Source organism: Triticum dicoccoides, chromosome 2B, assembly GCF_002162155.2.
Source record: "Triticum dicoccoides isolate Atlit2015 ecotype Zavitan chromosome 2B, WEW_v2.0, whole genome shotgun sequence".
Classification (NCBI taxonomy): domain Eukaryota; kingdom Viridiplantae; phylum Streptophyta; class Magnoliopsida; order Poales; family Poaceae; genus Triticum; species Triticum dicoccoides.
In genome coordinates, this window is record NC_041383.1 from 127,437,675 (window position 1) to 127,452,656 (window position 14,982).

Sequence of the window (14,982 nt, forward strand, 5' to 3'; positions counted from 1 at the left end):
CGAGGTCGAGGCCGGTCCGTCGAGCGCTGTTCGCGACCCGGGCGAGGGGTGCAGCAGGGACACCGCGGGCGAGGCGCGCGACGACGACGACGACGACGACTACACCCGCTTCTACAGGCTTCTCGGCATGTAGTGGGCGGTGGCGGCAGTGGCTAGGCTTTTTAGTTCGTTTTTAAGTTAGTTCATGCGTGTTTTTAAGTTTTTGTACAAATTTGGACGAAAAATGACCGAGTTCATGCAAAGTCGCCGAGTTTGAAAAAAAATAAGACGAACTTCGCCGAACCCGCGGCGTCCGTGGACGTGTGATTGGGAGCGAACCGAACCCCAGGGGCCGAACTAGCGCCGGCTCGCACCCATGCCGCTCTTTTTCGGCGCCCTGGGAGCCGAACGGCTGGAGATGCTCTAAGTGTGGAAAGGAGCTCCCCTCATTATAAGGAATCTGATAGTACTACCAGCTTGCCAAGTGCCTAGCTACTTAAAGATGTTATTTCTTTATTTTGTTTTCCCTATTGCTCCGATTAGGACATGTTGTCATTTAAATGAATTTGTGTAGCAATCTATTTGACAAATGATTAATAAAGTAGCTTGTAAGTAGCAGTATAGTGTGGCCACATACTACGTATTCATTAGTAATTTGGTACTCTAGTCGTGCTTTTCCAGCTAGTGATTATTTTTCTTGCTTGCTTTGGTCACAATCTTGTCCAACATTTTTACATGGCATAGGATGACACACGCAAACATCAGCTTGATCGTAAAATTTGATTCTTTTTGCTTTATCCCCTGACAAATGGATATTAAATCTGAGTACTTAGTATTAACTGCAAGTGGCATTCTGGTTCATAGGACATTCTGAATCTGAGTACTTTGTAGATGTTCAAAGAAGCTTGAAAAAATTATATTCTTTTCGCAAGCAACGTGGTCTCGATATTATTATGCACACTGCACATACAATATGTTGGTTGATATTTCATCTTAATCCGTTTATATACTCAAAATTATTCTATTGAAAATGTAAACTAGTGTTAACTTAATTTTTTGTGTAGTTCAGTGAACATCAAGTTATGGTATCTGACGGCGATGCGGAATGGAGAAAAAACATAAGTAGGGCTAGTGATCGTCCTCTTGTAGTTCATCTTATTTGAAAGTATCTCTGCCACGGACATGGCAATTGATAATTCAAGTTTTTTCTTTGTTGTGAACAAACTTGAACTATGATGGTTTAGGCCAACACTTGGTCGCAAGGAAATTTGGACCGACCGATATTTGAATCTTTGTGAACTGATGGTTATCAATTGTAATATTTCTTAAAATTCTAGTTTACAAGAATTCTGAAATTTTGTATATGTTTTTTGAGAATTTTTTGTGGAATTCTTATCTATGGTCTATTGTTATGTATAGAATTTTGTATGAAGGCTGTGAATTTTGTATGTACAAGTCTATTGTTATCAATGTGCTGAGGTGTGAAATTTTGTATGTACAAGTCTATTGTTATTTGTGTGCTGAGGGGTCAAGTCTCTGTTATTTGAGGGACTTTATTCCCTCGCCCTTGTTGTCATTTGGGCACCCGGGGCAATGGGAACTTCTCCCACGTGGTGGAAGGGATCTCATGTGCACAGGAAAATTTCCTCTAAGAGCGTCTCCAACAGGCGCAATGCGCGGCGCGCTAAAATAACTTTTACAATGCTGAAATAGCATCTTTTTATGCGCAACAGTGCGCTGGCTCTAGTGGCCGCTGCAAAATATTGCACGCGCGAGCAGCTCCAGCAGGCGCTGCAAAAAACGGCGCACACAAGCAACCAGAGCACATACAAACAATGTTTGAAACAACATATAAATTTAAAATTTAACGATACAAATAGCATAGTTTAACCCAACACCACAAACTAGTCAATAAGACACAAATAAAAATAGATAAACGATACTACGGTGCAAATATTCTAGAAACTACCCGTCGCCGTCCTCCTCCTTAGTGGTGTAGTCCAACGACAGAAACGCATCATCCTACCAAAGATCGTTGTCGTCAAAGGTCGACGCAGCTCCCAATCCGCTCACGCATGCCCGCCCGATCCGCGGCTCGCTTTGCGCTCCTCTCCGCCCAGAAGGCATTCTCGGTGGCGATGTCATGCAGGAAGCGCTGGCGCCACTCCGCCATGGCGTACTCATCTGCCTCGGCGATAAGGAGGCGGCGCTCCTGCCTACGGTGTTCGCGGCGGTCCTCGTCGGTTATTAGCCGCGGTGGAGGCGTGAGGTCATGCGCCTGTTGGCATGTCGGCGCGTCGTCAAAGTTCATCTGCGAACGTGGTCTCGAGAGGCGCCACGCCGCCGCGTCGTACGCGCGGACGGCCTCGTTGGCGGTCTCGAACGTCCCGACACCGAGACGCACGCCATCGGAGCGAAACTCCACGTAAAGCGTGCTGGAGGGGCGAGCGTTGACGCCGCGGTAGCCGGAGCTGCTTCGGGCGCGCAGTGGCGTGTCGACGACGGGGGAGAAGGCGCGGCGACAGTGGCGGGGCGCTAGATGCGAGGAAGAAGGGGATGGCGGGGAAGAAGAAAGGCACTGGAGTGGCGGTTGGCGGGCTCGGGCATGTGCGATTTTTTCCCGCACGCCAGAGTCTCCCGCGCCTGCTGGAGCGCGTCCAACCGCTCCGCGCGCGATATATATCACCGCTGTTGGAGATGCTCTAAGGGTTTATTTCCCAGGTTTCTTCCTACTCAACAATGAACCCGAAGTGTTGGTCGATTTTACTTGCCGGTATTATCAGCACTGCATTCGATTGATGCTGCCGCATCTTTACTGTTACTGTACGTCTAAGAACGAGTTGGCAATATGCACCTAGTTTTACTGTTACTTTCATCTCGTTCTACTACTATTCCCTCTGTCCTAAAATATAAGAACGTTTTTAAACTACATTAGTGTCAAAAGCATTCTTATATTATACTAGTGTTAAAAACGTTCTTATAATTATATTAGTATCAAAAACGTTCTTATATTATGGAACGGAGGGAGTAGTATATAACATAGTAGTATATAACATCTGGAGTTGCACGGCACTAAAGCCGCCTATAGAAGGATCAACATTTGTCATCGTAGAAACGACATGGTTGCATGGCAAACTCCTGAGACGCACCAGTCTAAAACACTCAAACGAGGAGCATTCATATCCGTTACAGGAACAAAGCAAAATTGTACTTGAGCGGTTGAGCCTAGACCTACTACTGGTTTAAAAAATTTAAAGTCTCAACTCATCATACGGGGAAGAACATTCCAATGATTGATGGCCATAAACATCAGCCATGCATGTTACTTAAAAAAGAAGGCATCAAGAAATACGGCGCAGCTTTGAGAGCACGATCAGTGCTTCGTGGAGACCATGGTACAGGATTTCTTATCTGAAAGCAAATGAGGCTGCTGGATGTTACATCCCCCAAAACTCCAGTTCACGCCTGGCGAATTCTTTCATCTGCTTCTGGCTACGGAGATCTGGTAGAATTATCAAGGAGATGATAAATGTGTAGTTTAGGATCATGCACAGAAGAAACATATTTAAGTTCACAAATATACTTTCAATTTAACAGAATGGTGACAAGACATCAAGCAGATTATATGCACACAAAAACATGTAGCTTTTCGGGGAAGGTGGAACAAGACAATATGCAGCTTACCTCCGTCAGCAAATAGCACAGAAACACACAAGCAAGTAATAATACTGATAACACAAATAAATACGAAATGTTATCTGAAGAGAAGGTATGACTCACAAGCACTCCCACTGCGGCGGACATAAATTTTCTTGAGGGGTATTCCATTTGCCCTAAACAAATTTGCCAACTTATGGACTCTCCCGTCATCCTTTGAGCATGTAATCTTCATCATTTGAAGGTCTTTGCAAGTAAATGATCTTCCCTGTAGTTTGATACCTGTTTCTGATGCCTTTCCGGTATTGAAGTTCTTTTGCAGATCAAGAAAGTTGTTAAGCATGTGTTCAGGTACTCAAAACTAAAAGATAATCAAGTAAGCATAAGCCCCAAATATGTAATTACACATACAATTTTAAGTTGGAGAAAGAGCTTCTGTATATTAGGTGAGTGCTGCAGCAAGAAAATTAATGCATCAAAGTCTGCAGTCATACACCATTCGCCAAGGGACAGGGTCTTCAGGTTGCCAAAAGTTGGACACATATTCAGTTCCCTACTCAGAACCACCTACACATTGCACATAAATGAGTTTTCAGCAAATAAACATAGTAATTTGAATCAATTTTATATTTCATATACTGAATACAAGAGGTTTATTTAATATGCAGAGAAGAAAACAAACATACCCACCACGAAAAAGAAATTAAGACATATAGTAATATGTACCATGATTGGCACCTATTGGTAAAATATGATTCATCATTCTTTTTTGGTACGCAGACTCAAAATAGTTAATTACAAAATGATTTAAACAGTAATCATTTAAAAACACACACTACTGCAAGAATAAAAAAATAACAAACAATAATCTGAAATAATAAATAATGCTCTCTTGAAGCTGCATACTTTCATATCTCATTGATTTCACCTACTACATTTGATGATGAAATAAGCTAGTACTAATTTCTTGATCTAAACTCTTCTCCAATTCAACTGTGCCTTTCTAACCAGGGGTTGCTACTTATGTAAGAAATGTGCTCATTGGACATATATGTGTTCCGTTGGGAGTAACATAAATTTCTTTCGCAAACCTCAGAAATAGCTGTTAGAAAAACAATTATGGCTATATAGGGAAAAAAAATCATACTCAAAGATAGAGAAACCAGTAAAAGGTGATGACAGCTATACCTCTCCAGCATCAGTCAACAACTCCAAAGTTCTAGCACTTGAAAGAGACTCAAGAACATGACGTCCACCTAAAATCTTCCTATCATTGCATTCTCCGTTTCCACCATAGTTACCATCTTTACTGGAAAGATGGCCTTTACCTTTGCAGCCATACTTTGCATCATTTGCAATCTCACTGTATTCATAGGTATTGTCATCGCTATCGATATCACTGCCATAATAAAAATTATCCTTGTAATGACCGTGTGTGTAACTTTCTTCAGCAAAAGTATGTCCATATCCAAACCTTATAAAATGATCATATCCAAAATCATCACCCAAGGAAGAGTCATCATGAATCTTAGAGCTCTCTGTCCAATCATTATCATCGCTCCAATCCCCCTCGTCATCAGTAGTTCCATCACAGTCATCTTCATCACTGATGTGTTCAAAGTCATCACCCAAGAAAGAGTCATCAAGTATGATAGTGCCTGTGACCAGCGACCCCAAGTTCTTGAACGATGGGACCCGGACGTAAGGCGTGGTGAGGCGCAGAAGTAGGAGGTTCGGGGCAGCAATGGAGAAGGCACAGTTGATCTTGCACTTGAGCAGGATTAAAGTCTTCAAAGAGGCGGACACAATCCCAGGGCCTGTCACCAGGCAATCCTTCAGACCCAGCTCCTCCAAAGACGTGCAGCTGGTAGAGAGCTGCTTGAGGATATTGTCGTTGAGCCTGGCATACGACAGCTTCAGGACCTTGAGGTGGCAGGAGACGAACTGCACGCGGTCCAACGACGCGATCTCCGAGCGATGCCCGGCGAGATGGATGACCCGCGCGTTGCGGTTGATGGCGGCCCTGATCCATGCGTTGGCGTCTTCCTCGTAGTAGCCCGCGTCCTCGTCGCCGGACCGCAGGCGGAGCGTGCCCACTGGCGCCGACGCGTTGCGGAGGAGGAAGAGGCGGTGCACGAAGTGGCGGAACTCCTCCGGCGGGTCGGCGTCGCGGCCGGAGGAGTGGCGCAGGCGGAGGTCGACGCAGGGCGCGGACGCCCAGAGGTGACGCCACCGCGCGCGCGAGCATGCAGGTGCGGACCGCCTCCCACGCCTTGAGGGACGACATGATGCGGTGCAGGAGCGCGTCCGGGAGGGCGCTGTGGCGGTCGGGCTTGGCGGCGGCCGGTCCGCGGGATCCGGGCTTGAGGCCGGCGCCGCGGCGCGGCCCCGGGCGCTGGGTGGTGCTTCGGCGCATTTCGTCGAGCAGAAGACCTGCACGTAGGGTTTAGGGTCACCCCGGCGCAGCCTTGTCAGCTAGGATTTTGAACTCTCGGGGCGAGGAAGGGGATACGGAGACGACGAGATCGGGGGGAGGAAGGGACGGAATGGAATGGAACATACAGACAGAGACTCGGTGAAATGGCGGGAGTTTGTTGCCGCTTTCCGGTGGCGGCTGCTTGGGAGTGAATTGTGGAGTGGGATGCCGTAAACTCGTCTTTTCTTATTTATTTATTTTGCGGGGGGAAATAATTTAGTTTTTTCTTATTGTGAGAGTGAACTCCACTTGTATCCCCTTTTGTAAATTTGTGGCAGTGTATATGGAGAGACGCTAGACCTACTGACATCTTCGTATGTAATTTAGCGTTACGGATCAGCACCACATTCAACCTCTATCCCCTACCCGCATCGCCGACATAGTCATCTTATTCTCCCCCCTTCATCGGCAGACAACCCCCGCCCCCTCTCAACCCTCCTTAGTCCCCGCCGCCACACTCAACCTCATCTACCATGTCGGTACGGCCGCGTCCTCCTCAGCAAGACCTAAGAGGCCCGCGCCGAGAAAGTTCTGCGAGGAGGTGTGCGACTACTTTTAGTGGATTGAGGACGACACACACCGTAAGGCTGAATCGTCAAACGGGGCCACCTACCCGCCACCCTTAAATATTTTGACTCAGTGTCAACAACCACCTAGGCAGAAATGGACACCATACTAGCCATAAAACCACCTCAACTCACTTGACTGCACCATGTTTGGTGGTTTGGTCAAGCTAGACCCACTCTATGCGACCACAAGCGGTGGGGCAAAGATGAACAAGAGGGGGGCAAGCAAAAACCATAACTAGATTTACCATTGACAAGGTTTTGCCAATTGGGCGGACAGGGACGCGAGTCCGATTAGGTGGGCAGGGAGGATACTCCCATCTGGTTTACGCTTTGAGTTGGAATACTGGCCATCAGACACATCATCTTGACAAGTGAACCCAACCGGTTAAATTCAAGGCAAATTGTTAGATTGGGTTAAACAAGATACAACACATCAATTTTGAGGTACAATCTGACGGCAAATTTAAATGGGGTAAATACTATCACAAATACACAAACAATGGGTAAAAAGTGAAATTCACTCTCTTATTTACTGTGTCCTTTTTCAACAACAAAATGTGGTGTATTTTTCCAGGTGTGTTAGCATTTGTTATTCAGAGAGAATATACCTCGCTGCTCATAGTTGTAGGCACACATGATTGCAGAGCATGAAGCTGACTTCAATACTCTACCTGTTGTATATGAAGTGTATTTCCTTTTTACTGCAGATGAAACGTATTTCAAAATACTACTAAACTTACGAAGATAAAAAAAACCTGACAAATGAACCGTACAGTCATACTGTCGGAGTGAAATAACAAAGCATATCTCAGCTGCACCACAATTCACGCAAGGAGCACCCATAATTTTGTTTCTATTCCGGTAAGAAAGTGAAGTTACTACAGAACACACATATGAACTCATCCCACGAGGATTCTAGGAAGGACATCCCAACGATTTGTACCGATAAATAGTTCCATCATCCATGCTACTAAAAAAGACATCAAAACATCCGGTGAAGCTTTGAAAGCATCATCAGTGCTTCATGGAGATCAAGTGTTCTTACTAGGTCCTTGCTAACTACATAAGGGATAGTTCGATCGCGCCAGGATTTAATATCTAGAAGACCCCTCGTAAACTTCTGGATGTCATGTTACATCCAGTCGTCCCCATCTTCATCCAGTTCTTGCTTGGCGAGTTCCCTCATAAACTTCTGGCCGCGGAGATCTAGTAGAAATATCAGAAAGTAGATGACTACAGATTAGGACCATGTACGAAAGGGCATCTTCTAATTTAATATAATAGACTTCTCATGTAATAGAATATCGATGATACAGGCAGATCATATGCCACCTAAAACATATTTAGCTTTTCAGGAACATGGCAGTGTGTGTCATTACATCTCAGTAAATAGCACATGAACATATAAACCAACAAACCAGTAAGGAAATACTTATATTGGAAGGAAATACAAAATGGTATATGAAGAGAAGGTATGACTCATGAGCATTCCCGCTCCGACGCACATAAATATACTGAAGGGATATACCATTTGCACTGAACATATGTGCCAAGGTATGGACTCTCCCATCATCCTTTGAGCATTTGATCTTAACCATTCTAAGGTCTTTGCAAGTAAATGATCTCCTCTCAAGCTTGATACCTGTTTCCAATGCCTTCCTCATGCCGAAGTTCTTTAGCACAACAACCAAATTGTTAATAAGCATGCGATCAGAAAAATAAAGTAAATGATCAAGTAGCATACAACAAATATGTGATCACACATACCAATTTAAGTTGGAGAAAAAGCCTCTTTATATTAGGTGAATGCTGTAGCAGGAAAATTAATGCATCAAAATCAGTGGCCATACACCATTCACCAAGGGACAGGGTCTTCAGGTTGCTAAAAGTTGGACACCTTTTCAATTCCCTACTCAGAACCACCTTCATATTGCAGCCAAAAGAGTATTTAGCAAAGAGCAGTAGTAAGTCGAATCAACTTCTCAGTTCTCACAATACAAACTGCATACGAGTGGTTTATTCAACAGAAAGAATAAAACAAAGATACCCATCTCAAAAAAGAAGGGAAAACAAAGATACCCATCTCAAAAAAGAAGGGAAAACAAAGATACCCTCCTTTGGTTCATAGGATAGGAAAATCATAAGAATAGGAAAGTCATTGGAAGTGAGATGACATGCATCTCAGTTCCTATAGGAAAGGAGATGTCACTTGGTTCATAGGATAGGAATTTTTCCATTAGGTATGAGCTAATGTTTTTCCCCCTTTGAAATGTGAAGGATAGGAACAGGTGTATGAGCTAATGTTTTCCCCCTTTGAAATGTGAAGGATAGGAACAGGTCCTACATGGGAATGGGAATTCATTCCTATATACCAAATGGCTCTATAGGAAATATTTCATTTAGAAATCCTATCCTATATAATTCCTACAAAAACCCTTAATCATTTTTCTAGTAACTGAAGGAACATTAGCCTTAGACTCTCTTATAATGACTGGATAATTAATCAGTTTTTTACATTATATATAGTTAATCTGTTGAAAAGATATACTGTTGCAACAAAGAGAAAAACGACAAACAATCCTATGAGAACGTAAATGGTAAACAATGCTCCCTCGAAGCTACAGTCCCCTACTACATTTGATGGTTAAGCAAACTAGTACTACTTTATTCATTTAAACTCTGTACCCAGGTATTGAAACCAGAGCAGAAGGTCAGAAATGTGTTCATTCGACACATGTGTTCTGTTCAAGGGAACATGACGTTTCTTTGTGAAACGTCCGGAAAAAAAATGTCCGATGATAACTGCAGAAAATATAAAAAGAAAATAAGAGATGAAAGAGACAGATCAGTAAAAGATGGTGATAGCTATACCTCTCCAGCATCACTTAACAACTCCAAACTCGTAGCAGTAGAAAGGCTCTCAAGCATATTTTGGCCACCTAGAATCTTACTATAATTTCGACCACTGTTTCCACCATACTTACCATCTTCACTGGAAAGCTTGGCCCCTTTGTAGCCATACTTTGCATCATTTGCAATCTCACTATATTCATAGGTATTGTCATCACTATCAATATCGCTACCATAATCATAATTATCCTTGTAACGACTGTGTCCATATCTTCCTTTAGGAAAACCATATCCAAATCCAAACTCATCAAAATCGCCATCATCACTGATGTATCCAGGGTTATCATCACTGATGTATCCAAAATTATCATCACTGATGTATCCAAAATCATCATCACTCAAGGAACAGTCATCATGAATCTTATAGTTCTCTCTCTTATCATCGTTGTGGTTATCATCATCACTAGTTTCATCAAAATTATCTTCATCACTGATGTATCCAAAATCATCACACAAGAGAGAATCATCAAGTATGATGGTGCCTGTGACCACTGACCCAAAGTTGATAAATGACGGAAATCGGACGGAAGGTGTGATGAGGCGCAGCAGCACGAGGTTCGGAGCAATAATGTAGAAGTCCCAATTGAACGTGCATTTGAGCATGATTAATGTCTTCAAAGAGGTAGACACAATCTTAGGGCCAGTGACCAAGCAATCCTTCAGATCCAGCTCTTCCAAGGATTTGCAACTAGAAGAAAGTTGTCCAAGGATCCTATCGTCGAGCCTGGCATACGACAACTTCAAGATCTTGAGGTGGCAAGAGACGAAGGGCACGCGGTCCAATGACGCGACTCCCTTACGATGTCCAACAAGATGAATAACCCGCGCTTTGCGGCTGACAGCAGTCCTGATCCACGAGTTGGCATCTTTCTCGTCGAAGCCCACATAGTCGTCGCTGGACCGCAGGCGGAGCGTGTCCACCGACGCGGACGCATCACGATGGAGGAAGAGGCTGTCCACGAAGTCATAGAACTCCTCCGGCGGGTTGGCATCGCGGACGGAGGAGTGGCGCACGCGGAGGTCGACGCAGGGCGCGGACGCCCAGAGGTGGCGCCACCGCCGCGCGAGCACGCAGGTGGGGACCACCTCCCAGGCTTTCAGGAACGACATGATGTGGTGCAGGAGCGCGTCCGAGAGGGCGCTGAGGCGGTCGACCGCGACGGCGCCGGCGCCGGCGCCGGAGCCTGACGTCTGGCCAGTGCGGCGGTAAGGCCCCCAGCGCTTGGTGGTTATCCGGCGCATTTCGTCGAGCAGATGGCCTGCGTACAGGTTCACGGGCATCCGACGTAAAGATTATGCAGGAAAATCCATGGAAGAATGTGCGTATGGAGATGGGATCGGGGCGAGAGGGGCGTATGCAGGGAGGAAGGGATCGAAATGGCGTGGAGTTCTTTGCCGCTTTCGAAATTCGAAATTTTGGGGATGGAGTTCGATCGCGACTCGCCTTCTCCCCGCACCAGCGGCGGCTGCTTAAGTCAATGGGCTTTGGGCATTCCGCTGTGCGTGTTACCAAGGGGTGGCCCAGTTAGCAATCCATTAGTATTTCTCCAACAACAAATGTACTAGTACTACTCCTCGCAAAAAAACAAATGTACTACTACAACCCCTAAAAGGCAAACAGTCGGCCGCCCGCACAGGAGTGCTCCGACTGGGCCGGCCCATGTATAGCGCAAAACAATCCCCAAAAAGAAGTAAAAATGCAGCGGCTAGGGATCGAACACACGCCACACAGTTGATTAAGCGAGATGGTAGCCACCACACCAACTGGGAGTTCATGGTAAGTATCTGCGGGCATCACTTTTAATTTACTGTGATAGTATAATGTACAGATTTGCAGGATCATATTTGCTGTAGCGTACATATTTTTCAATTTTTGCACACAATTTAGAAAACACGAACAATTTTTTGGAAAATTTCAGATTTCGGAATAGTTTTTGAATTACATAAAAGAACTAGAATTGCACGCAGTTTTTGAAAATTTCAGAAGATTTTCGAGAAACAAGAACAAATTTGTAAACATGTTTTTTTTAAATGACAAACATTTTTTGAAATGTTTCATACATTTTCTGAAACGGAGAACAAATTTTAAATAACGAACATTATTTGAATCTTGAGAACAAATTTTGAAATAGAGAACAAATCTGAAAGCACGAACTTTTTTGTATTTCGAGAACAAATTTTAAAACGGAGAACAAATTTGGGAGCGCGAACAATTTTTTTAAGCATGAACATTTTTTTAATCTTGAGAACTAATTTTAAAACAAAGAACAATTTTGAAAAATCCCGAACAAATTTGGAATTGCGAAAAAAATTAAAGCACAAACATTGTTTTTAATCTTGAGAACTAATTTTAAAATGGAGAACAATTTTGAAAAATTCCGAACAAATTTGGAAGTGCGAACATTTTATGAAAACGGGAACAAAAATTGAAATCCGGTACATTTCTGCATTTTGAAACTTTTCAACTATTTGTGTAACGAGAACAATGTTTGAATCTTGAGAACTTCTTTTGAAACTTCAACATTTTATGGAAACACGATTTTTTTTGAATATTTTGAAATTCTTTTGATAAAAAAAAGAAGAAAAGGAAAGGAAAAATAAATAAAAAACCAAAGATAGAAAGCAAACAGAAAAATCGAAAAAAGAAAAAAGAAACAGAAATAAGTAAAAACGAAAAGAAGAAGAAAAGAAAAAAGAAAACTAGAAAACAAAGGAAAAATAAAAAGAGAAACAGAAAAAGAAGAAGAAGAAAGGAAAAGGAAAACGAAAAAACACAGGAAAAAACTGGGTTCAGATTTGGGCATACTGTGTAAAGCTCGAACTGGGCCGGCCCATCTCCTGTTTCAAGCATGCTTGCCCTGTGTGAATCCCCGGCACTTCGCCGCAGCGAGCGGCGAATAGGGTTTTCTGGTATACCTAGCCATACCTCGGGTCGGGCCTAGCCAAGCCCGACGCAAAAAATCCAGACTCAAGCCCGGCCCAGCCCGGCCATCGGGCCTATTTTCTGGGCCCGAGCCCGGCCTGAACACGTAAAAGCCCGTCGGGCTTCGGACCGGCCCGGCCCAACCTTCGGGAAAATGTGAAAACGACGGTTCCAGGCCCGGCCCGGGACGGGCTTCGGGCTCAAAATCTAGGCCCGGGCTTCCCATGGCCAGGTCTAAAGGGGGGTATGCTCTCGGAGTTTGGACTTTGAGTAATAAAGGCTTTTCCTCTCAAAAAAATACTGCAACCCCTAAGAAAAATGTACTACTACAAAAAATTCTCCATTTTCTAAAAAAAATCACGTTTCTTAAAGAAAAAGGAACTCCAAAAATAAAGCTTAATGCATTCTACGGCTTCCAAGCGACGACATAGTTTGCTTTTGCCTATAAGAGCATCTCCACCCGCGCCACCAACAGCCCCCCTCCCCAGGCATTTGTTAGCGCCGGCGCGCAAAAATCGGTCCAGTTGTGCCCCTAGAAGCCTGTTTTTCGCCGGTTGGGCCAAAACTGTCGTCGGTGGACCCAGGCCGAACCCGGCGCGCTGGGGGGCGCCCGGGGGCGCAGTGGCAATTGATTTTGGCGCGAAAGAACGACGGGCCCCGCGAGTTAGCGACCCACGCGCCTCGTCATCCTCATCTCCTCGATTTCCCGTGGGGAATCAATGTCGAGGCTGCCGCCGGTCAACTTTCCATTGACTCCTCACGGACGGCGCCGACGCAGCGATGCACCACCTCCCGCCACGCGTACACATGGTGCCCATCCCCCGCCGCTATATAAGCAGCGCCTCTTCCCGTGCGTCGACGCCGCCGATGATCCTTACCTCTCTTCCCTTTTCCCACCCGCGGCGATGGGCGAGAGGTTCCCCGGTGATGGGGCGGCGGACAATGGCTTCGGCCGCCGCTCGTTGCATGAGTGGGAAGCCTACTTGTTGTTCGAGGCCAACGCCCCTGCGCCTCCCGACATGCGCGCGCCGGGGCGGTGGAAGCTCAGCGCCGGTGGCGTCCCCATTCCCCCGCTGCCAGACGTCACCGCGCGCGCTGACTACTTCGCCGACGAGGTCGACCACGTGCGGGCGTCGCTGACGGAGGAGCAGCGGGCCCTCCCGCAGTACGCCGCCGGCAACCGCGAGGCATGGGCGGCGTACTACCAGCGCCGGCAGGCGCAACAGCTGGCCTCCACCAACGGGGCGCCGGTGGTGTGGGGAACCAAGAACAGCAAGGGCCGCCGCCTGTGGTGGGGCGCCCCCGGCCGCACCCTCCACGCCTTCCTCCAGCACCTCGAGGGCGGCAACGACCTGCCGTTGATGTACCCTGCCGCCCCGGTCCCTCACCGGAGCGGCGGCCAATGGATGCTGAGGAGGGCTGACTCCTCTTCTTCCTCCTCCCGCTCCTCCTCCCACTCGTCCGGCTCATCGGTGTTGTTCAGCATCAAGGCCGAGCCCCGCGGAGACGCCGCTCAGCCGGCGCACCCGCAACGCCGGCATCGTCATCCACGAGGGCGGGCGCGCCTCCTCCTCGGCTCCTTCCCGCTTCGTCAAGCCGAAGACGGAGCCGAGGCTCGCCATCGTGAAGACAGAGCCAGGGCTTGACGACGCGGCGGCCTTGAAGTGGGCGCGCGAAGACTGGGTGCGGACGGAGCTGGAGCGCCAACGCCGTGCCTTTGAGCAGTTCACCGCTCGGCGCCGTGACGGCGACGAGGAAGGCGTCGTCGTGCTCGACGATGATAGCGACGATGATGCGTCGCCGCCGCCGGTCCCCCAGGGCAACCTCGGGTAGGGGTCCAGCAGAAGCGTCCGTGTGAAGGAGGAGAGGGACGATGACCACGGCGGCGACTTCGCCTCTCTCAGCGCGTTATTCGGCCTGTAGTCGCGACCTCTTTGTTTTTTCCCTAAGTATGTTATCTATGTAAAAAACTATTTCAGTTCGCCGAGGTAATGCACTATTTCGCAAAATACTTTTCTCGTTCGTCAAATTTTAGTCAAATAAATGTTCAAAAAAGTTAAAACCAGGCGTCTGGGGGCGTCAGTTGAGAACCCGGTTGCCCCCAGGCCGATTTAGCGTCGGTTCGCCCCCAGACGGTGATTTTTCAAGCCTTGGCGGGCCAACGGCTGGAGATGCTCTAACATCTAAAGTAAAATGTCCCAGTGGTCCATAAACTTGGACCAGATGCACACTTCTGTCCATTAATTCAAAAATTGCGCATCGGAAGGCATAAACCAGTTTAAGTGTATTTTGTAAAAAAAAAATAAGAGCACAGTCTTGTTATTTTTTATGATCTCTACGTCCGTCATCTAGCTTATGTTCTTCATGTAGCATTCAGATATTTTAGTTTAAAAAGGTTTAAACATGACTTGATTTTTGTGCAAGGGGGGTCTACAACCCCCCCCCCCCCACGCCGTTGCATCGGATTC

At 46.3% G+C, this 14,982-nt stretch overlaps 1 protein-coding gene and 1 pseudogene across 1 annotated transcript; both read right to left on the reverse strand.

Annotated features, from left to right (window-relative positions):
* Positions 1-3,338: 3,338 nt before the first annotated feature.
* On the reverse strand, positions 3,339-6,052 carry LOC119360646 (annotated as a pseudogene).
* Positions 6,053-7,758: 1,706 nt separating this feature from the next.
* LOC119360648 lies at positions 7,759-10,872 on the reverse strand. Its single transcript, XM_037626193.1, has 4 exons — positions 9,553-10,872; positions 8,449-8,604; positions 8,165-8,354; positions 7,759-7,887 (listed from the first exon to the last, which is right to left on the reverse strand). The coding sequence occupies exons 1-4, from the start codon at positions 10,870-10,872 to the stop codon at positions 7,814-7,816; spliced, it is 1,740 nt and encodes a 579-aa protein (XP_037482090.1). The 3' UTR covers positions 7,759-7,813.
* Between the last annotated feature and the right edge of the window lie 4,110 nt (positions 10,873-14,982).

Bases quoted from the DNA above. Each gene is read 5' to 3' on its own strand.
- LOC119360648 (XM_037626193.1), bottom strand. From the start codon at position 10,872: ATGCCCGTGAACCTGTACGCAGGCCATCTGCTCGACGAAATGCGCCGG. The intron at 8,605-9,552 runs GTATAGCTATCA...TGCAATATGAAG, and splicing joins TGTTAAGTGATGCTGGAGAG to GTGGTTCTGAGTAGGGAATT. The intron at 8,355-8,448 runs GTATGTGTGATC...GTTGTGCTAAAG, and splicing joins TTTTTCTCCAACTTAAATTG to AACTTCGGCATGAGGAAGGC.